This window comes from Eschrichtius robustus, chromosome 7 (assembly GCF_028021215.1).
Source record: "Eschrichtius robustus isolate mEscRob2 chromosome 7, mEscRob2.pri, whole genome shotgun sequence".
In the NCBI taxonomy this organism is placed as follows: Eukaryota; Metazoa; Chordata; class Mammalia; order Artiodactyla; family Eschrichtiidae; genus Eschrichtius; species Eschrichtius robustus.
The window spans coordinates 82,169,578-82,194,081 of record NC_090830.1 but is presented as its reverse complement, the minus strand read 5'-3'; the positions used below and the strand labels follow the sequence as shown (position 1 = coordinate 82,194,081).

Genomic DNA, 24,504 nt, shown 5'->3' with positions numbered 1-24,504 from the left:
TGTATTTGCACCTTCTCTGAGCTAAGTTCTGTAACCAGTGGGATGCAGGTGAGGGAGTCCTTGCCGCTGCCCAGGAAGCCCCCCGTCTGCAGAAGCAACAGATGTATGTGCCTAGTGGGTGAGAGGTGGGCCGCGTGCAGTGAGCACGAAGTGCAGAGCTGCTTCTCTGTCGGGGAAGAAAGCTTGGAGAAGACTACCCGTGGGCTGAGCGGCCTCCTAGAGCCGGCCTCACATTCTTGAGCACGGTTCAGGCAAAGGTGTGGACGTGGGGGGCGTGTCTAGTCGAGCAGGAAACAACAGTAGTTAGGGGTGTGCCAGGAACCCACTGGGCGGTGCTGAGGAATTGGAGAGGTCATCTGGGCCCAGGTTCTAGGAAGAAGGATGTTACTGGGGGATATGTTACAAGGTTTCTGACTCTTTTTTCATCCTCTTCACTGGGTCTTTCTGAGAACTAAAGCTTTTTATTTTGATCGAATCCGATTTGCTGATTTTTATTTTTTTACTTTTAATGGATTGTGTTATATGTCTAAGAACCCTTAATCCAGTCCTAGATCTCAAAGATTTTTCTCCTATACTTGCCTTCTAGAAGTTTTATAGTTTTATGTTTTATATTTAAATCTGTGATAGGTCTTGCGTTAATTTTTATATAAGGTATGGGGTTTAGGTTGAGAGTCTGTCGCCAGGATGTCCGCTTGCTCCAGCATCATTCGTTGAAGACCGTCCTTCCTCTACTGAACTACTTCTGCACCTTTTGTACTTTGTGGGGCTATTTCTGGGTCCTCTGTTCTGTTCCATTGATGCACAGATCCATTGTCTTGTCTTCCTGGCAGTTCCACACCGTCCTGATTTCTGTAGACGTATAATAAGTCTTGAAATCAAGGAGAGTGATTTCCTCCCATTTTATTCTTCATTTTCAGAATGGGTTTAGCTGTTCTAATTCCTTTACCTTTCTGTGTATATTTTAGAATAGTCTTGTCTCTATCTACAGAAAGTCTTGCTGGCATTTCTGTAGGAATTGCATTAAACCCCTAGATAAATTTGGGGCAATCTTCTGAGACTGAAAAAAAAAAAAAAACTGTGAAAACTCACTGATACCCAAGAAGCCTTGGGTTTATGAGGCAGCTGGTGTGAAGTATGAGGGGGAAGGGAACGGTCCACCTCATTTCCGAGTGGACTTTGGTGGGATGCTTTGCCTCCCAGAGGGCCGTTGCCATGGCTCTCTCTTTGTTCACAGGGAACAGATGGAATCCCAGTTGGAAAAGGAGGCCCGGTTCCGGCAGCTGATGGCCCACAGCTCCCACGACTCGGCCATTGACACAGACTCCATGGAGTGGGAAACAGAAGTCGTGGAGTTTGAAAGGGAGACGGTAAACCGCCCTTGCGTCTTCTCTCCCCAGCTCTCCTCAACGTGACGGCTTTGGATGGGGAAGGGAGAGGATGGCCCTCTTGCAGGGCCCCCCAGTTTCATGGCTGCTAGTTGGGAGGTCAGCTTTTTCTCCCAGGGTGTGGATGCATCCTTTCCCTGCACTTGTCCAAGCCCGATGCAGTAGCAGCTTGGTCTCCTGTGTTACCCGGCGGATGCTGGCAGTGCATGGAAAGCAGAGACAAGAGCAGAGCGCCAGGGGGCTGTGTGTGTGTGTGTTTCCAGTGGTGGAAAGGGGATCACAGCCGCTCAGAGGTTTTATCCTGGGGACCAGGTGTCCCGTCGGGGTGAAGGGACAGCACCCGCATCGGAGTGAGTGTCTTGGGGGGTGTAAGAGCCAAATGTTTCTCATCACTGCTCTAAAGTGAGCTGTTGCTGCTTTTCTTTTGCCAGGAGGATATTGACTTGAAGGCACTTGGTTTCGATATGGCAGAGGGTGTGAATGAGCCTTGTTTGCCGGGGGACTGTGGCATATTTGTCACTAAAGTGGACAAAGGAAGCATTGCTGATGGCCGCTTACGGTAAGTGTAGAGGGCTCCAGGCTCTGGAGGGAAGGTGGCAGTTTCCCTCTGACCTAATGCAGAGGACCTGGAGAGCCAGGTGGCATTTAAATGAACGCATCCCGGGATCTGGGGGCCTCACAGAGGCTGTTGAGGCTTTCAGGCTTAACCGCTAACACTGTTCTTAAAGGATGCTCGGACTCCAAATTGCCTCTGAATCTGATCTTTCTCCCATCACCAGGTGCTGCCTTTTGCTTCTCTGTGTAGTAAGGGGCTCAGGTGAAGTGTGTGAGAGTCTGGAATGTGCATTGCCTGCTCATCCCATGAAATAGTGATGATAATAATTAGCACCTACATAGTGCTTGGTATTTGCTAAGTTTAAGTACTTTATATAATTCATTAATCTTTACAATCCCATGAGGTAGGTGCTTGTATTGCCCCCATTTTACAAATGAGGACACTGAGGCCCAGAGGGACTACGTCATACCGCTAGTAAGTGGTAGAGCTAGGATTCGAAACCAGGCTCCAACCCTTGCCAGGTTAACCACTCCACCTTCCTAGAAGAGGAAACCTTTCTCTTTTTTTTCTTTCTTTTTTTTTTTTTTTTTTGTAAATAAATTTATTTATTTGTTTTTATTTTTGGCTGTGCTGGGTCTTTGTTGCTGTGCGCGGGCTTGCTCTAGTTGCCGCGAGGGGGGGCTACTCTTTGTTGCAGTGCACGGGCTCATCATTGTCGTGGCTTCTCTTGTTGCGGAGCACGGGCTCTAGGCGCGCGGGCTTCATTAGTTGTGGCACGTGGGCTCAGTAGTTGTGGCGCACGGGCTTAGCTGCTCCGCGGCATGTGGGATCTTCCCGGACCGGGGCTCGAACCCGTGTCCCCTGCATTGGCAGGCGGATTCTTAACCACCGTGCCACCAGGGAAACCCCGAGGAAACCTTTCTGAATGTGTTTGTGGGGTACTTTGTGCTTTCTGGTGTTCTGCTCCCCGAATGGGAGCAACAGGGGCCGGCCCCCTGGTCCCAAGGCCTCCGCTGGCAGTGACCTGGCTGTCCCCCTCCTCAGGGTCAATGACTGGCTGCTGAGAATCAACGACGTGGACCTCATCAATAAGGACAAGAAGCAGGCCATCAAGGCGCTCCTCAACGGGGAGGGGGCCATCAACATGGTCGTGCGTCGGAGGAAGTCCCTGGGCGGGAAGGTGGTCACACCGCTGCACATCAACCTGAGCGGGCATAAAGGTCGGGGCTGGGGAGGTGGGCAGGGCACCCTTTTCTCGTACAGAGAGATTGCATGTGTTTTCGGGCACTCCTCATTCCCAGAACTAGGCGTTGATGTGGTTTCAGTGCAGCCCATGTGCTTCCCGCTAGGGGGCCGTCTGGGTCCTGGGTCTTGCTTGTCTCTGATTGTTTGATTCACCAGACTAGACTTGACCGGGTCCCTGGGTGGTGTGACCTGGGCGGGGTGCTGGGATGGACAGGTCGTAGTCTGCCAACATCCTTTTTAAAAGTTTATCTCGTAAAGACAAGATGAGACAACCAGGGGGCCGTGCAACCCGGGCGGGGGTTAACCGGGGACCTCTGGTTTGCAGACAGCGGCATCAGCCTGGAGAATGGAGTGTATGCTGCCGCCGTGGTGCCCGGAAGCCCGGCTGCCAAAGAGGGGTCCCTCGCCGTGGGAGACAGGATTGTGGCTGTAAGTCTCAGGGAACCCTTCCTCTGGTTCTAGACTCCCCATCTCCCAGTTCCCATCCTGACGGCAACTACTTTTAACAATTCATTGTGTTTTCTCCCCCAAACGTTCAAAACTTATATCTCCCACCTTTTTTTTTAAACTTAGATGTGATCATAATATACTGTGCTGCTGCTAACTTGCTTTTTGTTTTTAACAGCGTGCCTTGAGGTTCTTCCAGATTCACATCTTTAGATCTGTCTGGGTCATTTCAGTAACTGCTTGTTCCTTAGTGGCCTTTGAGCCGGTCTCCTGACGGACAGTCAGGACTGTCCATTTTTGCCTTTGTGATAGTGCTTCATGGCCACTGCTGTGTCCCGCCACGGGATAGAGTCCTGGGTGGGGGAATTGCTGGATCAGAGGGCATAAGCGTTTAACATGTGATGTGATTTCCCTCCTTGTGCTTCAAAGAAGTCCCACCTGCCGTGTTTGGGGCGGGGGGGGCGGGGCTCATTACTTCACATCTTTGCCAGTGTTTTTCAGATTTGGGGGCGAGCTAGAGTTTGACAGCAATATGGCCATTACGAAAAACTCTAAGATGTGGGGAAGTTATAAAGAAAAACAAAACCAACCAAATTAATCTACCACCCCAAGATAATCACTCTGAATATATATATATATTTTTAACTTTCAATTTTGAAATAATTACAGAAATAATTCTAATTCAGTTATAACGTTAAACGATGTTAAAAAATAAAGTGGCAAAGGTAGTACAGAAAGGTCCTACGTACCTATCATCCAGTTAACATCTAACGGTTACATCTTACGTAACTATGAAATCTGTTATCACATTTTAGGATGAAAAAAAAATCAAGATACAGAGCTGCGGGACTTCCCTGGCGGTCCAGTGGTTAAGACTCCGCGCTCCCAACGCAGGGGGCCCGGGTTTGATCCCTGGTCAGGGAACTAGATCCCGCATACCGCAGCCAAGATCCCACATGTCACAACTAAGACCCGGCGCAGCCAAATAAATTAATTAATTTAAAAAAAAAAAAAAAAGATACAGAGCTGTCCACCACCACAAAGATCTCCCTCGTGTCACCCCTTTCTATTAACCCCCGCAGTCCTAAGCATGCCCCCTCCCCGCCATCATAAGCCCTGGCAACTAATTTGTTCTCCAGCTCTGTAATTCTGTCATTTGGAGGATATTGTATAAGTAGAATCCATAGTACTTGCCCGTTTGAGATGGCCTTTTCCACTTGGCTTCGTGCTGTGAGCTCCATCACGTGGTTGGATGTGCTGGTGCGGTGGTCCTTCTCGAAGCCGGGTAGGACTCCACGGTATGGATGCACCCCAGTCTCACTGTTCACCTATTGCACATACACTTTTAAAAAGGACTGGAACGTGTCTGAGAGGGGTGCGGACAGAGACTCAGGCGTGAGGGGCTGTAGGAGTCTTTGCGATGATACTTCACGTCACATGGGTCCAGCCTCCCACATCATGATCTCGTTTTCAGTCTCCTCGCGCCCCTGGGGGGGGTGGGGCGTCTGTGTTTGTTTTCCTTTTTGCTCTCGAAGGAATTCTGAGCCGTGGTCCAGCATCACGCAGCAGGAAGCGGCAGTTCCGGGATGTCCCTCTGGGACCCGTGGTGCCCTGGTCCCAGTCAGACAAGTCCCTTCCCCAGAGTGCTTTTAAGGCTGTGTGTTCCATTTGCCTCAGAAGCCCCATAACTGGACTTTGAGGGCCTTAACTGGGGAGGGGATTTCTCTCCTTTTGCCAGCTCCAGACGGGGGCACCTTACAGAACAAGGCCCACTGTCCAGCGTGGGTCAGCAGCTAGGCAGAACCCCTATCCTGGTGGTGGGCCTGACGGGCTCTCTCTTGGCCCTAGATCAATGGCATTGCCCTGGACAACAAGTCTCTGAATGAGTGTGAATCTCTGCTGCGGAGCTGCCAGGACTCCCTGACCCTCTCCCTCCTGAAGGTAAGGGCCCCCGCCCTGCACTGGCTCTGCTCTCGCCCTCTTTGGGGCAGGCAGAACCCCAGCTCCTTGTACCCAAGCCACTTCTCCACATCACTGGGATCCTTGGAAAAAAGGTCTTGATTTATAAGTGCAAGGTATGCATGAACCCTGACTGGATCCTGGTTTAAAAGCCAAAACCAAAACCAAAAACCCAGAAACAAAAAAACCTAGCTATGAAGGACATTTTGGAGATGGGGGGTACATTTGGATCTGGACTGGATCATTAGATGATCTTAGGGAATTGTTACTTTTCCTGGGTATAATGATGGTATTGGGGTTATATAGGAGAATGGCCTTATTTGGGAGAAATGCATGCTAAAGCTGTTAGGGTGAAATGTCATAATATTTGTAACTTATTTTCGAATGTTCTGCAGTATAAATAGATATAGACAATTGGGCAAAATATTGTTGAATCTAAATGGGTTTAAGGGCGTTTATTGTACTTTCTATCAGCTTTTCTAAGAAGGTTGGAAAAAGGCTCATCTACTTCATTAAGAGATATTTTTTAAAATTATTTTAAAATTAATAGACTTTTTGGGGAACAGATTCAGGTTTACAGAAAAGTTGAGTTAGCACAGAGAGTTCTCATATTTTCCGCTCTATAATATTGATGAGCCAATATTAATACGTTAGTATTAACTAAAGTCTGTAGTTAATGTGAGGATTCACTCTTGGTGTTGTACGTTCTACGGGTTTAGACAAATGTATAATGACATGTTTCCACCATTACAGTATCCTGCAGAGTAATTTCAGTGCCCTAAAGATCCTCTGGGCTTCACCTGTTCATCCCTTCCTCCCCCTCAACCCCTGGCAACCACTGATCTTTTGACTATCTCTGTAGTTTTGCCTTTTCCAGAATGTCATATAGCTGAACTCATATAGTATGTAGCATTTTCAGATTGACTTCTTTCACTTGGTACTATGCATTTAAGGTTCCTGCATGTCTTTTCATGGCTTGATAGGTTGTTTCTTTTTATCACTAAATAATATTCCACTGTCTAGGTGTACTGTAAGATGTCTTTAATAATGAATTTTTTATATCTACATTTAATAATTTTAAAAAATAGGCAGGACACAGTGCAGGTGATTTCAGAAAGTGCTCAAAGTCAAGGGAACTTTGTGTCTTTCCTGTGGGTTCCCAGTGGCCTGGCTGTGAGCAAGCCTCACCTGTTGGCGAGGTGTACATGCCTGTCCATCTGTCTGTCTGCCCATCTGTCCAACGCTGGGGTGTGTGTGGCCCATTCCCGACCATCGCTCTACCTCCAGGGATGTTTTTCGGTGGCAGCTCCAGGTCGTGCGGTCTCACCGCCTCTCTTCCTCACTCCTCTGCAACCCCTGCTTAGGTGTTCCCTCAGAGCGCCTCGTGGAGCGGCCAGAACATCTTTGAAAACATCAAGGACTCTGATAAGATGCTGAGCTTCCGAGCCCATGGCCCGGAGGTCCAGGCTCAGAATAAACGGAATTTGCTGCAGCACAACAACTCCACGCAGACGGACATCTTCTACGCCGACAGGCTGGAGGACAGGAAGGAGTCGGGCCCCCCAGGAGGCAGCAGCTCCTTCCTGCACAAGCCGTTCCCCGGGGGAACCTTCCCCGTCTCCCCCCAGGCCTGTCCCAGCGCCTCCGAGCGTAGCCTGAGCTCCTTCCGCTCGGACGCTTCGGGGGAGCGTGGCTCTGGGCCGGTGGACGTGCGTAGCCGGCGGCCACTGCTGCCCTTCGAGACGGAGGTGGGCCCCTGTGGGGAGGCAGAGGCCCGCCTGGACAAGGCAGAGCCCGAGAATGCCAACAGCGGCGGGACCTGGCCCAAGGCTGTGCTCAGCTCCACGGCAGGACCCGAGAAGCTCTCCGTTTACAAGAAGCCAAAGCAAAGAAAGTCTATCTTTGACCCAAACACTTTCAAACGCCCCCAGACGCCCCCCAAAATAGACTACCTGCTCCCAGGCCCTGGGCCTGCTTACTCCCCCCTGCCCTCCAAGAGGGTAGGACCTCTGACGCCCCCAAAACCTCCCAGGAGGGGTGACTCCATTAAGTTCCAGCACAAACTGGAAACCAGTTCTGAGTCAGAGGCCACTCTAGTGGGCAGCTCCCCATCCACCAGCCCCCCGAGCGCCCTGCCCCCCGACACGGACCCCGGGGAGCCCATGCACGCCTCGCCCCCTCGCAAGGCCAGGGTCCGCATTGCTTCCAGCTACTACCCTGAAGGGGACGGGGACTCCTCCTACCTGCCGGCCAAGAAGTCCTGTGACGAGGACCTCACCTCCCAGAAGATGGACGAGCTGGGGCAGAAGCGCCGCCGGCCAAAGTCTGCTCCCAGCTTTCGGCCCAAGCTCGCGCCAGTAGTGATCTCTGCTCAGTTCCTGGAGGTAGAGCTCAGCCCTGGAGTGGGTCAGGGTGAGGTGGAGGTGGGGCGGGCCACGCAGGGACCTGCGCCCGCCCGCAACTGGCATCCTCCAGCTCAGGCTTAGCCCTGGCTCCTTTGCCTCTGCTCTCAGCACCTGCCCGGGGGAAGGGGAGGGGATGGCAGGTGAATGCCAGCAGGAAGCAGTCTCCCTTTAGGAGATGAGAAAGTAGCATGGGTGTGCATGATAGCGGTAATATGACGCCAAGAGGGGAACGCTTTCTTGGGCGTGGGGTTTGATTTGCTTATTCAGCAAGAAGCTTTTGAACTTGTATTGCAATAAACCCAAGTGGCAAGGACCCACCTCAAAGGGTTTAGGGAGTCAAGATAGCACACGTGAATCTGTTAGCCGGCAGCAGGATAGGCCAGCTTGTTTTTGTGGGTGCTGTGGTCATTTCCAGAAGGGAGAGATTGCTGTGAGCGGGAGAACAAATCCGTGCTACTCTCAGCAGACACGGAGCTTCACACAGCTGGGCAAGTTGTGTGGAGTTGCTACCTACATGTGCCCGATGCACCCACGTGTTCCACCCTCTACACACAAAAGCTGTTTATTTGAAAGAACAGATTCTTTCTGTGTGGTTGTCTTCCAAAGTATTTTTGAAGGAAGTTCTTCTCCTCCAGATGTGTAAGGCAACATGAATGAATAAACGAGTTACGATCTCTCCCAAATGTCACTTCATGTGTCTGAGTGGGAGAAGCTAGGTCGTAAGGGACAGAAATCGCTTGCAAATGCCTGTGTGTTTCCCTGTTTCCAGCCACTGCCTCTTGCCTTTGGTTCTGCAGGAGCAGAAGAGCGTCCCAGCCAGTGGAGAACTCTCCCCAGATCTCCAGGAGTGGTCCCCTTACTCGCCAGGGCATTCCAGCCGGCACAGCAACCCCCCCATCTACCCCAGCAGGGCGTCTGTGGGTGAGCTGGCCGGGCCCGGCCGGGGAGGAGGGTCAATGCGGGCTCACAGGGACGCCCCGTCCCAGGGAGAGTGGAGACTGTCATTTCAGGGGGCTGCTGTGTGTCCTCAACCCGGTGGTCCAAAGATCTAGCCATTGCTGACCTATCTGGAGTGTTCAGTCTTCTATCTTCTTCTAGTGACGTTTTTTAGCTTTTCAGAGTGCTTTCTCCCCATAGCAGCCTGGGAAATGGGAAGCATTAAAGAGGGTTCTCCTGCCTTACCAGTGGAGCAGGGCCAGCAGCTAGCATAGATCTGGGGCTGGCTGGATGCTTTGGGGCCACTGTCTCACCCTGCCCATTTGCAGGCACTGTTCCCCGCAGTATGACCCCGAGCACCACTGTGAGCTCCGTCCTGAGGAACCCCATCTACACCGTGCGCAGCCACAGGGTCGGCCCTTGCAGCTCTCCTCCTGTCCCCAGAGAGGCTGGCCCCCAGGGTTTGCATCCCAGGTATGTGCAGCCACCTGTGCTTCCCTGTACCCCAGCCATCCAAGCCCACCTGGGCATAAAGCCACTGTGTATAGAGGGGTTCCCTTGCCTAGCTGGGAAGAGGCCAGGTAGAGCAGCACTGGGACCCCGGGGAAAGTAAACTTTAAGGTCGCTCTCTTTATTTACCAACGTGGAGCTTGAAAAGGTATTTATAGGACGATGGTAGAGATGGCAGCTGATACCTGAGCGCTCACATGCCAGGCACTGCACTCAGACCTTTATAAGCATCATCTCACTTGGTCACCAGAGCAACCTTACTATTACTATCTCAGGTTGATAGATGAGGAACTGAGCCTTAAAAAAATGAATGGATTGGCCCAAGGCCACTCATTCATTCGATTACTTGACAGGTTTTAATAGAGCACAGACTACATGCCATGGACTGCTATAGTTCTAGAGGGCTACAGTGAAAAATTTAGTAGACAAACTTCCTCTCCTGTGGCATTTGTGTTCAAGTGGCCGGGGTGGGGGGGGGGACAAAAAAAAGAACAGAGTGATACCAGATGGTGCTGAATGGCCCTAAAGACCCTAAAGTGTTGACAAGCTAGGCTGTGACTTGGAAGAGGGTGGCAAGTTGTATTGGGCGGTGGAGAGGGCCCCGTGCAGGGGCATGCTGCCATGACTCGAAGGCTGAGAAGAGGCCAGTTGTACACGACTTGGGGAGGAGCCTCCAGGAAGGAGGGCTGTAGGTGCTACAGCCCGGGCGTCTGAGAATGGTGCAGTGGGCTCGAGGGGCAGAGTAGGGGAGCTTGGCAAAGAGACGGTGAGTCAGGAGGAAGGCCCACGTCATAGGGCACAAACCCAGAGTTTGGGTTTTATTTTGAGTACAGTGAAGACCACTGGAAGGCTCTAAGCAGGCAAGAGATGTAGTCTCACAGCTAGAAGAGGTCATCATTGGGCCTGACTGCAGGCCAGCCTGACGTGGGCAACGCGGGCTCCCTGCCCTCAGCTCTCCCGTTTCCTGGGACGGGCTCTCCTGAGGGGGGCGCAGGACTCTGCCAGGTCCTCGGTGCCATCCTGCCCCTCCCTGCCCGCCCAGGATGCAGAACCTCTGTTGGTCCCTGTAGAAAGCCCTCTGTCCCAGTGAGCCTGGTCCTGGCCCGGCGCTTGCAGGGCCCTCTGAGCGTGGCTGCGGGCAGTCGCTGTCCTCGGCTGACTGGGAGCCGCTTCTGGGCCTCCCTGAGCTGGCAGAGGGCCTCAGGGAGGCCAGCCACTTGTATCCTGACCTGGTCCTCCTCCCGAGCCCCTCACCTGTCTGCTTTTCGACAGTGTCCAGCACCAGGGCCGCCTGAGCCTGGATCTGAGCCCCAGGGCCTGCAGCGACTGCTCTGAGATGAGAGCCTCCCACGGGTGCAACTCCCTGCCCTCCAGCGCCCGCCTCGGTAACTGAGCCACTGGCGCCTTCTCGCCAGAGCAGGCACCAGCCTTTCTTCACCTCCACCCGCATCCTCGTGTCCAGACCTCCTGGCGCCCCACACACAGCCCCTCTCCCATCTGGGGGCCGAGGCCGGCTCCGCGCTGCACCCAGAGCCTTTTCCTGTGGCCTTCCTGCAGCTTCCCACAGTGGCTGTGTAGTTGTTCTGGTGACCCCTGGCCCAGGAGCCTTGCTCCCTGACCCCGAGGTCATTCTGGGGGATGTCGTGTTGCCGATCACTTACGGAAAACGCAACCCAGAGTCGAGGCTAGCAGTTATCTCAAAGAGACTCTGGTGGAGCTGCTTCCGGCGTTGTGGGCACAAGGCCGGCAGTCGCCCCCGTCACGTCGGGTACTGTCTCTGTTCGGGGCTGAAAGCGAGACTTGTGTGATGCTGTTCGGGAGCGGCCTGGCCCTGCACGGTTTATGCACATACTGGGGCTAGGCATCTGCTTTCCCTGACTGTTCCACCTTGAGACCCCCTCGGGGATAAATGGCAGGGCCCACTTTCATTCTGTCATAACCGTGTATGTTTCCTGACTACTAGGATGGTGGTGAGGGAGTGAGGGGCGCTGTTTAATCGCAGGCCTAAAGTTTTGTCCCCTTGTGGAACCACAGGGTCTTCGAGCAACTTGCAGTTTAAGGCAGAACGCATTAAAATCCCATCAACGCCAAGATATCCGCGGTCTGTCGTGGGCTCTGACAGAGGTGAGAACTTCTCGGTGCTCCCCTCCCCCTGCTGACCCCCTCCGTCCTCAGGGTGGGGTGTCTGGGCACCGCTCACAGTTCACTCACTGTCTCAGCCATCAGTCATGCTGGCGGGGCCAGGCCCCGGGCCCTGGCGGGTGATGCAGGGGAGTACGAGGCACCTGCACGCACGGCCGTGCGTCTGGGCTGCGGGAGCGGAGGTGCAGGCCCGGCCCTCACCCGCCCCTCTCGGCAGGCTCGCTGTCCCACTCGGAGTGCAGCACTCCCCCGCAGTCTCCTCTGAATGTCGAAGGCCTGTCCTCCTGTAGCCCATCCCAGACCTCAGCCGCCACATTGCCGAGGATTGCCGTCAACCCCGCGGCCCTCGGGGAGCGCAGAAAGGACAGGTGAGCGGGCACAGGGGAGGATGGCGCGCTGCTGCAGCGGGCCAGCCCTCGGCCCGGGGTGTGGTGCGGTTTGGGGAGTACCGACAGTTGACCTCCGGCGAGGCCGCCGGTGTTTGGGCCGCCTAGCATCCCCTGGTGTCTTGCTCCAGGACGTCACGAGGAAGTCCTGTGGACACGTGATGCAGGAGGAGGGGCGCACGTGGATGGCCAGTTGGAGGAGCAGGGTGAGCTCCTTCCACTGAGTGCCCACGGGAGGAGGGGGGCTCCAGCACGTGATGCTGGGGACGACCTGACAGTGACCGTGACGGAGTGATGCCATTCACTGCTTCCCAGACCCTTGTTTAAGCACGTTCCACGTAATAAGTCGTGAAATCCTCGCATAACCCCGTGATCAGCGGCATCATCATCGGCCCCATTTTAAACTTTCTGAGGCCAGAAAGTTGGAGTGGTCTGTCTGTGGTCACGTGGTTAGTGACTGGCCTACCCTAATTAGAATCAGGACTCTTTTTTTTTTTTTTTAACTTTTGGCTGTGCTGCGCGGCATGCAGGATCTTAGTTCCCCAACCAGGAATCAAACCCGTGCCCCCTGCAGTGGAAGAGCGGAGTCTTAACCACTGGACCACCAGGGAAGTCCCAGGACTCATTCTTATCCTTTGCTTTTTTGCCCCAGAACACAGCTGTATCGCTTGCTCCCTCCCCCCGCCCCCCAAGCTTTTTGTTGTGAGATAAAATACACATAGGAAAAGAGTATGTGAAGCATACATGTACAGCTTAGCCATTTATTGGTTCATTTTGAAATGCAGGCCGATCTCAGCTGTCAGTCCAGACGTGCCTCCTCTCAGGGCTGGTCCCTCCCTGCACAGGCTCTGCATGTTCCTCATCCACCGCTGTTGTTCTTCAGAGTGGGATCTACCAGATCGTATCTATATTTAAAGGGTTCTCTCTAGATCCTAGTGGGAGATTGGATTAAACTTGAACTTACCTTTATTTAATCACTTAGAAGGACTAGAGCTACTCTCCTCCACTTACATCCAGAAAGCTGAGGGCCCTTGTAGCCGCAAGCCATGGAAGAGACGCTGCTGGGTGGGCCCATCATTAAGAAAATCTCATTTACCATCTGAACCAGTAAGACAGCACACCTAGCAAGTGTAAACTGGAGAACAGAGTGTACCCGTGACCGCCAAGGCGCCTGGGCCCCCAGGGGAGTCAGCGCAGTTCACGTGGACGTGTTCATGGCGGCCTCACCTGCGTCGTGCAGACAGGAGCACAAACCGGCCCTGGGGGGGTGGGGGGTGGGCGGTTTTACTGAACCCCCCAGCTCAGGTCACTGAGAGAACAAGACCTTCCCCCCACTGAAGGGGGCTCCTTAGAAGCAGAAGGGGCCTTATCACATGAGGTTCAGACATCCCCTTAGCTTCCTCTGCGGTGCACAGAGAACCGGTGTGTGTGTGAGCGAGTGTGTGTCAGCGTCGGTGATTCCTGCCTTCACAGCGCTTAGGTGACAGAAACTTTAACATGTGTGACCTGACTGAAGAATGGGTTACTTACTAAAAATAGTCCCTCTTTTCCTCAGTCTCAAGTTAACTATCATTATAGAAAATTGGGAAAACTAGAAAAGTAGAAAGAAAAAAAGTCACATAATCTCGTCAACCCGAGATTCAGTTGCTGTTATTTCACCTTCTGAGGTGTGTGTGTATGTATATATACAGTTTAAATACATGCTTTATTTATATTATTTTACATACATAAACACTTCCTCCTTAATGTTATGTTTTAAGCTGTTTGTAATGTTAAGTATACTTTATGAACTTCTTTTACAAAGCAGCCTTATTGTTCTGACAAAACTCTTGTGCATATTATAAAAAATTTAAATCCTTCAGGAGATTAAAAAGTAAGGATTCCCTCCAAAAGGGCCCCCCCCGCCTGCCTGCCTGCCTGCCTGCCCGCCCTTCAGCACGTGGACCACCCCCCCGACATGTGCTCTGGAGGAGGGAGCCCTCGGGGGTGGCGCTCTGCTTGTCCCCTCCCCTGGCCTTTGGCTGCAGTCTTGTCCTGAGGAGGAGCTCGGGCAGCATGCAGCGCGGTCCTGGCGGCTCGGGGTCACTTAACTGTCTGTCTGTCTGTCACATTCCAGGCGTCTGTGGTTGTCTTCCTTCTCCGATCACCCCGCTCTGCTTTCTAACCCTTTGCACCTTCCAGATGCCTCCACCACCACAGATCCCTCCTGAGACTGCCTGTGGCTGCCAGGCCCAGGTCCTCCTCCCTGAGGAGCGTGAGGTTGGCCCGACAGGAGGTCCCCACCCCAGCCCCCTGCGCCCCTTGTCCCCCGCGGTGCGGTGGGCGGCTCCCCGGGGCCAGTGGGTGCATGGTGCCGCCTTGCTCCCAGCCTCCCCGCTCCCTTTTTAATGCCTTGGGTTTGCAGCAGCTTAATCTCATGATCATTTTGCATCCTCCTGTGTACTGGTAAATATAAAAACTGATATTTTATGTTGTCCCTTCTTGGGTGAATATCATCCCAGAAAGCAGTCCTTTTTCCCCAAGGGCGTCTTGAGACCCCATTGGAGGTTTGTACATTGCACATTGTGAGGCCACTCCTCTCCTGTTAGGGAAACCTGTGTGCCTTTTCCCTGCGTATATCAGTGTTTATAGTTCACACAGACCCTTCTTGGTGTCTCTGGGACTGGGTGCTTCTGTGTCCATCTGTGGGTGGCGGGTCGTGTCTGGATTGCATGAGGTTGTGTATCACCGTCGTACAAAGGTGGACTTCATCGTGTTCCTATCCAGCTGTGTCATCATAGGAGCGTCTGTGCTCCCTGGCCCTTTCTGCATAGTGATTGCATGCCTGACCTCAGATCTTCCCCAGACCTTTCCTTTGAGTCTGAGTCCCCAAAACTGTTGGCTCTCTTCCAAGGCCCTACGTGGAGGAGCCACGCCATGTGAAGCTGCAGAAGGGCTCGGAGCCGCTGGGCATCTCCATCGTGAGCGGGGAGAAGGGCGGTGTCTACGTATCCAAGGTGACCGGGGGGAGCATCGCTCACCAGGCCGGCCTTGAGTATGGGGACCAGTTACTTGAGGTGAGCGGGAGCTGCCGTCTTCTCCCTCCTCTCCTCCCTTCCTAAGTCCCCAGGACCTCCTCCGTGCCCTCCTCTCCCATCACTGAGCCCGCTCTCGGTGTTTCCTAGTTCAATGGCATAAACCTGCGGAGCGCCACGGAGCAGCAGGCCCGGCTCATCATCGGGCAGCAGTGCGACACCATCACCATCCTGGCCCAGTACAACCCACACATGCACCAACTCAGCAGCCACTCCCGGTCCAGGTGAGGCCCTGGCCTCCTAGGGGGCATGTGGGCCGCAGGAAGAGAGATGGGTGCGGCAGATGTGTGGCTCGCTGTGGGGAGACCTACGTGCCAGCTGCAAGTTCTGGGGATTCTGCTGCCATGAGAGAAGAGTTGACCAGCCCTGGGTTTTGGGGAAGGGACATATGGAGGGATGGTTTTCTCTCCTGAAATAGGGTGTGGAAACAGGTGGCTGGGTCCCTTGTGCAGCCCGAAGCCCCGGCATGGGTATGTGGTAGCCAAGAGCTGCGGCCCGGGGCGGACGCTCACACGGAGTGGTCTGGCCCCACTCCACGAGCAGACACTGGACACCTGCCCCCATCTGCCTCTGTGCTGTGGGTGGCAGGACAGGTGAGGAAAGGGTGAGACGTGCCCCTGCAGTGCAGCACCTGTGAAGGGAAGGGCTGAAAGGCACATGCAGAGGCAAAGAGAACAGTGAATTCATGGGTCCCCAGGCTGACCCCTTTGCAGAGGATCCCCGGGTTGAGGGCAGGCAGATCCTGCAGCCGGATGACCGAGTCCAAGCTCCTGAGGCACCTGCTCTTCTCAGGGTTTGGGTCACAGAGCTGCGTGACCTGGTCCTTCTTCACATCCCAGACCTGGTCACCACCAGAGAGGGGGTGGCTCTGGCCGGCTGCATGCCACTCCTTACTCTTCCTATCCTCTGTCCCCAGCTCCCACCTGGACCCTGTCAGTCCCCACTCCACTCTCCAGGGCAGCGGTGCCACCACCCCGGAGCATCCCTCTGTCATTGACCCACTGATGGAGCAGGACGAGGGCCCTGGCACCCCCCCGGCCAAGCAGAGCGCCCCCAGCTCCAGGTCAGCAAATGCGTGCCATGAGCCTTCCATCCGTGCACCTTGGCTGAGTGGGGTGGGTCCGGGGCGGTCACTGTTGGGGCCCAAGCACATCCTCTGAGGGACGTGGGTCCCAGTGCCACCCTGCGCTGCAGACGGCACACCGGCTTGTCAGGATTTGGGGTGGGGAGCACGCCAGTCCTTTTTTCCGTCTTCCGTCCTGCCCTCTCTCCCTTTTTCTCTCTAGTTTTCTCACTGACTCATTCTTAGCTCTGCCTTTTTTCTTTCTCTCCTCCTTTTCTCACTCACTTGTTTTCTGGTTCTGTCCTTAGACAGAATCCCACAGTCATCCCCCAGCCAGGCCCCGGGCTCTGGCCGTCAACAGCAGTGTTGCCCCCAGGGAGCTCTAGGTTTGAGGGTGGCAGACCAGTGTCCAGGCATGTGCAGCACAGCCGAAGTGCTGGGAGGGGCACCAGGGGCCACGATGGAACAGTCATGAGGAGCATGGCAGGGCAGTGACAGCTAAGTCACAGTGTTCAGGATGAGCAGGGGTTAGCCGTGCAACGGGCGGGCGTGAAGAGATGTCCGGAGGAGGGACTGGCATTAGTGTGGGCAGGAGCAGGCAGGGCTCTTGGCAGAAGCTGGCGGGGAGGTGGGGAGAGGGTCACATAGGCTGGGTCGTGAGGCACTCACTCTGCAGTCTTGGACAGAGCCCTTTCTCGGGTACGACTTTAATGGACTGTTCACAGAAGTTTGAGGCTGGAAGCTGGGACATCTTCAGGGCTTTCCTGCTTGTGACCGTTCACTGTGCCCATTACGGCTACACTTACCTGCAGCAAAATTTTCGTCACTGGCTGGCTCCCCCGCTGAGGTCCTGCTCCTTCGGTTCCGTTGCTGTCCCGTCTCCTTCGCTCAGTTTGTTTGCCAGCCTTTCAGTGTCCCTGTGCTGTGAGTTCCTTGATGGCAAGGGGCCCTGCTTCTTGGTTTAGTGCCACCTGAGCCATAGAAACTACTCAGTAAACATTTGCTGGATGAGTTGTGCCCTGGATGGTGAGCCTGGCTCTGCATTTCTTAGGAGAATAGAGTTAGGAAAACAAGTGCAGTCCAGGTGGGCAAGACATAGCCCATGGTATGTGATGGGACAGCTGGGCTGGAAGGCAGGGGCGTTGGTTTCCACTCTGTTCCCAAATGGCTTTGTGGCCCGGGGTCACGTGTTCACCTCTACCAAACCTCGGCATCCTGCCTGTGAACCGGCTCACTAGAACTAGAGGCTGTGTCGGCCCGCCTCCCGGCTCCTGTGGTTCTGAGAGCTCATGAGACCGTGGCGGGGCAGCAGAAAATGGTTAGGGTGTCACCACTGTTTCATCTTTCTCATGTCTTCCTCCCTCCCTGTGCACAATTGAAGAGCTTCATTTTCCTTCCCATAAGGATGGTGGGAGATGCCACCAAGAAGACCCCAGAACCACGAGTTGTCTTCATCAAGAAGTCCCAGCTGGAGCTTGGCGTGCACTTATGTGGTGGGAACCTGCATGGGGTGTTCGTGGCCGAGGTGGAGGACGACAGTCCTGCCAAGGGCCCCGACGGCCTCGTGCCTGGGGACCTCGTCCTTGAGGTGAGCTCTGAGCCCTCTGAGCAGCAGCTGGGCTGCTCTCCGCCCGCCCGTCGGGCTTCCTGCCGTCTCAGTTGGCACAGGAGGTGGAGGAGCGCAGCCTCTGCTGGCGACCGCTGTGGGTGGGTGTTGAATGCCGCCCAGACCCCCTCTGGGTAGATCATGGGGAAGCGGGCAGGGCCCTGGCTTGGGCACTGGTGTCTGGAGGGGAGATGCTCTGCTGTTGTCAGTGGCAGGCCTCAGGACTGGTCTGATGGCGAGGGCCATCTCCCGCTCACTGGGTCTCCTGTTGGATGGGGGAGGTGGGTCGTAGGTACTGAAAGATACAAGGAGCATAAGCAAGGTGAAGTGCTGTGTTTCCAGTAGGCCTTACTTGCTGGGGGACTAGAACAGGGTTTCTCCTGGGAGCAGCTGTCGAGGGTAGAGCAGGTGGATGCCCAGTGAAGGGGATGCTGAGTCTCACCCTTACCCTACACCCGGCCTCTCACGGGTGCCCAAGGTGCCCAGCTTCTGCCCTCTGACCCCAGTTCTCCGTCTCTGGGTAGTACGGTGGTCTGGACGTGCGCAACAAGACGGTGGAGGAGGTCTACGTGGAGATGCTGAAGCCCAAGGACAGCGTCCGCCTGAAGGTGCAGTACCGCCCTGAGGAGTTCACCAAGGTCAAGGGCCTGCCTGGCGACAGCTTCTATATCAGGTACCAGTGGCCAGGGTTGCCGGGGACTTGGGGCTAGGGGAGGGGCTTTCGGTGGAGGCTGTTCCCTGTGAATGTCCCCATGTTTCTTGCCCCCAAAAGGGTGGGCCCCAAATTGGAAGCTCACGACAAGATGCTTGTGACTTAGAAAAACCCTCGAAAGCTCCCAGGGCCGGATGGGCTCCCTCTTTAGGGTTTAGGGCCTGGGGGGGAAGTTTGAGACCACAGAGCCTCATTTTCCTGTGGGCTATGCTCCTCTCCGGGTCTCCTCTGACCCAGGTCTGCAGATCCCTCTGCAGTGTGTGTGGATGTCAAGGCATCCATGGTACCCCGAAGTACTATATGCAATGTGTGTCTGAGGCAGGCGTCGGGCGTTTTCCGGGAGGTGCTCAGCTTTCTTCTTGTCCCCTAAGATCTGAGGCCACACGAGAATGGAAATCTCTGATCGACCGTGTACCGTGAGGTGGGGGGTCCCTGTCTCTAGGGAACCCCTCCTCAGTTGAATGGCATGTTTCCCTTCTGGGAAGTTTCTAGTCTGTAGGAACCGTCATCCTTGACTCAGGGGAGGGATGCAAATGGGAAAGGCCCATCTGGAATGGAGATAACGGCCTTGGTCCTTGGCAAAAAGTCTTTTATGTGATGGGCATGAGGCAGCCCTTGTCTCCAGGGAGCCCGGTCTCAGAGGAGGAAAGGGAAGTCTCTGTCCTGTCATGTAGAGCCCGGGCTCCCCTCTTTGGGAACCACTGCTAGGCTGGGGAGAGGCTGGTCCTGATCAGCCTCTGGGGTCTGGGGAAAGTTCAGAGCAGGAGAGCGGCTCTAGGAGAATGGCTGCAAAGGGCAGCCAGCGGCCTGACCTGTCCTCTCCATTGCCCGGTCCAGGGCCCTCTATGAGCGGCTGGCAGAGGTGGAGCATGAGCTGAGCTTTAAGAAAGATGACATCCTCTACGTGGATGACACCTTGCCCCAGGGCTCATTTGGGTCCTGGATGGCCTGGCAGCTGGACGAGAATGCCCAGAAGATCCAGCGCGGGCAGATCCCCAGCAAATACGTGTGAGTGTTCTCGAGTCTGGGCCTGGGGCTGGGGCGGGCGGCACCTGTGGGGATGCCCCCATGGGATGTGGGCTGGGGCTCATGGGATTTTATTCTGATGCTCGTATCAGCCTCTGGTCTGTACATTTTGCCACAGTTGCTTGTCCGAAAAGCAATTTTGGTCCTAGCGTAGGTCAGTGCTGTACTTAAGTCAGTGCTATACAGAAGCACAGGGGCAACTTAGGAGACAGCACTTTTTTTTGTTTTTAACAGATTTGTTGAGACATAATTCACATACCATACAATTTACCGGAAGTGTACAGTTCACCGGCTTTTAGTATTTTCACAGATGTGCAACCATCACCGTAGTCAATTTGAGAACATTTTCGTCACCTCAGAAAGAAGCCCCATACCGTTTAGCTACACCCCCCTTGTCTTTCTGTCTGCCCTGCCCCCTCCCGTCAACGCTGAGCGACCACTGATCTTTCTGTCTCTATAGACTTCCCTGGCTGGACTTTCACGTGAATGGAGTCATATAGCACGTGGTCTTTTGTGACTGGCTTCTTATACGTGGCATGATTTTTTTCAAGGTTCTTCTGTGTTATAGGGGTATATCTGTGCTTCGTTCCTCTTGGTGGCAGGAAGCATAACTTGTAGTGGTCACGAGTGAAGGCTGTCTTAGCAGCTCCTTCTGACCCTCGTCTGACTATAGGAGGTGGCCCTGTATTCTGAGAGCTTGCCCAGCACTGGTGTGTGTGTATCACCCTCACAGCAGTGGCACCATGGCGTCCTCAGTAGCGTGGGTGGTGAAGCGGCCAGGAAACCTGTAGAGAATGTGGGAGGAGCCTGGAGTCCCAGCTCTGGCTCTCCTCGAGGCTGGGCATGCGGGGAGGTGATGTTCCCTGGGCCCTTCGCGGCACTGCTGTACTCTTGTCCACAGGATGGACCAAGAATTCTCCCGGAGGCTCAGCATGTCTGAAGTCAAAGATGACAACAACACCGCAAAGACGCTCTCGGCAGCTGCACGCAGATCCTTCTTCCGAAGGAAGCATAAGCATAAACGCAGCGGGTCCAAAGATGGGAAAGACCTCCTTGCCTTGGACACCTTTTCCAACGACTCCATTCCACTCTTTGAAGGCAAGTGGCTGGGCTGGCTTTCTCCAGCAGGCTCGCAGGATGAGGTGTGCTGTTGACCACAGAAGCCTCACCACAGTGACTTAAACAAGATAGAAGTTTGCTTTGCTTTCGCACATAACTGATCTAGGGATGTGTGTCTTGGGTTGGGATGGTGGTGCTACTGTCTTCAGAGTCTTCCACCTGTAGGGTGTGGCTTCCATCCTCAAGGTCTCCCCGTGGTCATTGCAGCTTCTGCCATCACGTCCACGTTCAGGCAGCAGGGAGGAGGAAGGGGCACGGCAAAAGTGCGCCTCTTTAAACAGCTTACCTGGAAGCCCCACCCTTGGTCTCCCACTTATTCCTCATTGGCCACTCAGTCTGTGAGGGAGGCTGAGAAGGCAGGATTTTCACTGGTGACCTTCTGGCTTCAGTAATGCAGGTTCTGTTAGTAAGGAATAAAGGAAAGATGGGTATTGGGTGGGCAAAAAGCAGTCTCTGCCCAATGCATTGCTTCTAGTTTGTTTTTGGGTTATTCCTGGCTGCTTGGTGGTGACCAAGGGCCACTGTGCAGATCTTTGGCCATTTTTGGCCTTACTCCTGCGTGTGTCCGCTCTTTTTTTTAAAATTTTTTTTGGTCGTGTTGGGTCTTCATTGCTGCGCGCGGGCTTCTCATTGCAGTGGCTTCTCTTGTTGCAGAGCTCAGGCTCTAGGTGTGCGGGCTTCAGTAGCTGTGGCGCGTGGGCTCAGTAGTTGTGGCTTACGGGCTCTAGAGCACAGGCTCAGTAGCTGTGGCGCGTGGGCTCAGTAGTTGTGGCTCACGGGCTCTAGAGCACAGGCTCAGTAGTTGTGGCACACGGGCTTAGTTGCTCCACGGCATGTGGGATCTTCCCGGTCCAGGGACCCAACCCGCGTCCCCTGCATTGGCAGGCGGATACTTAACCACTGCGCCACGAGGGAAGTCCCCTCCTGTGTCCATTCTTCCAAGATCCTCCCAGGGCCAGGTGCTGACCCAGTCCTGGAGTTGCGTATCAGGCAGTGTCAGACATCCTTTGGCAGATTGCCCCGTGGAAGGGTGCATTTGTCCTGTGAAGCAGGAGCCTCCTGTGAAGGCTGCTCCGAGGACCCCCGTGTGTGTCCACTGTCCTAGAAGGTGTGCCCTCCCTGGTAGCAGGGTGTGGAGGTGGCAGTGGGCATCAGAAGGTGGGACAGCTGGTTTCCTCCTCCTCCTCTCCTTCCTTATTTATTGTTTCAGTTAGGGCCTTAATCACAGTGAGTTGAGTGAGTCCCACCTTTGTTCATGGCCCACAGGTAACTGTCAGTGAGGACAGGGGTTGGCAAGCCATAGCCAATGGGCCAATGCTGGCTGTTTTTATATGACCTTCGAGCTAAGAATGGGTTTTTACATTTTTAAATGTAAAATAGACTATTCACCTTTTGGCAATAATAGTTGCTTGATTCTCCCTTCCCTTTTCTTCTGTAGACACCACCTCTGGTGTATTTGGTGTATGTCTAGTGGATGTCTTTGGAAAACAGCCATATGTCTAGTCTTCCTTTCAGTTCTTCAGTGGGTTTTTTTTTTTTTTTCTTTCTTTCATTATGTACTTTGAAGTGGTCTTTAAATTGTTATTTCTAAATTGTTATATCTTATTGTTGAATTGACTCTTTTATCATTATGTCCTTCTTTATGTCTAGAAATGTTTCTGGCCTTAAAGTCTATTTTGTTTAAGTATTATTATCACACCAGTTTTCTTTTGGTTAAGTGTTTGCATAGTTTGTCTTTTTCCGTCCTTTTATACTTTTCTATAGCTTTATATTTATGTGGCTCTGTGGGCAGCATGTAGGGTTTTTTCAACCCACTGTGATACTTCATCTTTTTTCATTTTTTTGAGATATAATATATGTATAGAAAAGTGCACATACATCTACAGAAAAGTGTACATCCTGAGGCGTTTTCACAATTTGAACACACCTGTGACAATCTTTATCATTTAATCAGAGTATTTAATTACTGATTAAATCATGACTGATACATTTACCGTCTTGCAGTTTGTTTTCTGTTGTCCTGCCTGTTTTATGTTCCCTTCACTTCACTTTTCTTCCTTTTGGATTAATCAAGCATTTTTATTATTCTGTCCCCCCATCTGTTAGTTTTTAGTTAATCATCTTGTTTTACTCTTTGGTGGTGGGGGGTGGATTACAGCAACCCTCATGATATATGTCTCTGACTTACTGCTAACATGAATCATTACTTTGATCACTTCTCTAATAATTCTAAAACATCGGAGCACTGTGACTTCTTTACCTCCCTCCCACCTTTTGCATTATCATTTTCATTTTACATTTATTTTAAGTCCAACAGTGTTACTGATTTGCACATCAGTTATTCACTTATATTTATCCTTTCCATTATTCTTCATTCCTTCCCGCAGTTCTCTTTCCTTCTGATCTTTTTTTCAGTTGAACGCTCCCTTCAGCATTTCTTTTTTTCCATCTTAATTGAGATATAACTGGCATATGATATTGTGTGAGTTTAAGGTGTACAGGATGATAATTTGATAGGTGTATGTGTTGCAAACGGTTTACCACAATAAGGTTCGTTAACACATCCTTTACTTCTTATAATTACCATTTCCTTGATGTTATGGTGACCTTCAGCATTTCTTGTAATGCAGGTTTCTTGTAATTTAAATTCTCTATTTTTTGGGGGTCTATTTTCCCATCATTTTGGAGATTTTTCACTGGATATAGAATTTTAGATTGGTAGATATTTTACTTATGCATTTTAAAGATATAATTCATTGTCTTCTGGCTTTCATTGTGTATTCCTTTCCTGGGGCTGCTATAAAAAATGTCACAAGCTTTGTGGTCAGCACAGCATACGTTTATTCTCTCACAGTTCTGGAAGCCAGAAGTCCAAAATCAGTACCACTGGGCCAAGATCAAGGTGCTGGCAGGTCCACACTCCCTTGGAGGCTCTAGGGGGGAATCTGTTAGGTCCATTGGTCTATAGTGTTGTTCAAGTGCTGTTTCCTCATTGATCTTCTGTCTGGTTGTACTATCCATAACTGAAAGTGGGGTATTGAAGTCCCCTACTAATACTGTGTTGGTGTCTGTTTCTCCCTTCAGTTTCATCAGTGTTCACTTCACTTATTTGGGAATTCTAATGTTGGGTGCATATATGTTTATGATTGTTTTATCTGTCTGGAGAAGTGACCCTTTTATCATGCTATAATGTCCTTCTTTGTCTCTTGTGGCAGTTTTTGTCTTAAAATCTATTTTGTCTGATACAACTGTGGTCACCCCTGCTCTCTTTAGGTGCCCGTTTGCATGAATTATTTTTTTTCCTATCCTTTCACTTTTAGCCTATGAGTGACCTTAGAGCTAAGGTGAGTCTCTTGTAGACAGCATATAGTTGGATCTTTTTTTATTTATGCATTCAGCCAATCTACGTCATTTAATTGGGGGCATTTAATCCATTTACATTTAAAGTAATTACTGATATGGAAGGACTTACTATTGCCATTTTATTAGTTGTTTTCTGTATGTCTTGTTGCTTTTTTGTCTATCTTTTCCTCCTTTGCTGCCTTCTTTTGTATTTCATTGATTTTCTTTTTTTTTTTTTATAGTGACATGTTTTGATTCCCTTCTCATTTCCCTTTGTGTATATTTTATAGATATTTTCTTTTTGGTTACCATTGCAGTTACATAAAACGTCTTAAGGTTATAACAGTTCATTTTGAACTGATGGTAGCTTAATTTCAATCCTATATAAAAATTCTACATCTCTGGGATCCACCCCCCCCCCCGCCCCCTTTATGTTATGGCTGATACCAATTACATCCTTTTTATATTATGTGAACATTAGCGTAGATTTATTATTACCTTTATGCTTTTGGTTTTAATATCTATACCAGTTTTAAAAGCAGTTTACATAACTACATTAGGTTACTTCCAGATTGTCTATTTGTCTGTATA

At 52.2% G+C, this 24,504-nt stretch overlaps 1 protein-coding gene across 1 annotated transcript in view; it reads left to right on the top strand.

Moving 5' to 3' along the window:
• Positions 1 to 24,504, top strand: part of DLG5 (discs large MAGUK scaffold protein 5) — a 123,319-nt gene that overhangs the window by 90,766 nt on the left and 8,049 nt on the right. The window contains exons 10-27 of the mRNA XM_068547965.1: positions 1,235 to 1,367; positions 1,817 to 1,944; positions 2,986 to 3,161; positions 3,512 to 3,615; positions 5,482 to 5,574; positions 6,957 to 7,976; positions 8,795 to 8,918; positions 9,263 to 9,407; positions 10,716 to 10,828; positions 11,478 to 11,567; positions 11,803 to 11,953; positions 14,865 to 15,027; positions 15,136 to 15,269; positions 15,962 to 16,108; positions 17,513 to 17,696; positions 18,239 to 18,387; positions 19,264 to 19,434; positions 20,354 to 20,550. Of these exons, the coding sequence (XP_068404066.1) occupies positions 1,235 to 1,367; positions 1,817 to 1,944; positions 2,986 to 3,161; positions 3,512 to 3,615; positions 5,482 to 5,574; positions 6,957 to 7,976; positions 8,795 to 8,918; positions 9,263 to 9,407; positions 10,716 to 10,828; positions 11,478 to 11,567; positions 11,803 to 11,953; positions 14,865 to 15,027; positions 15,136 to 15,269; positions 15,962 to 16,108; positions 17,513 to 17,696; positions 18,239 to 18,387; positions 19,264 to 19,434; positions 20,354 to 20,550 (3,422 nt within the window). The remainder of the gene's footprint in view (positions 1 to 1,234; positions 1,368 to 1,816; positions 1,945 to 2,985; positions 3,162 to 3,511; positions 3,616 to 5,481; positions 5,575 to 6,956; positions 7,977 to 8,794; positions 8,919 to 9,262; positions 9,408 to 10,715; positions 10,829 to 11,477; positions 11,568 to 11,802; positions 11,954 to 14,864; positions 15,028 to 15,135; positions 15,270 to 15,961; positions 16,109 to 17,512; positions 17,697 to 18,238; positions 18,388 to 19,263; positions 19,435 to 20,353; positions 20,551 to 24,504) is intronic.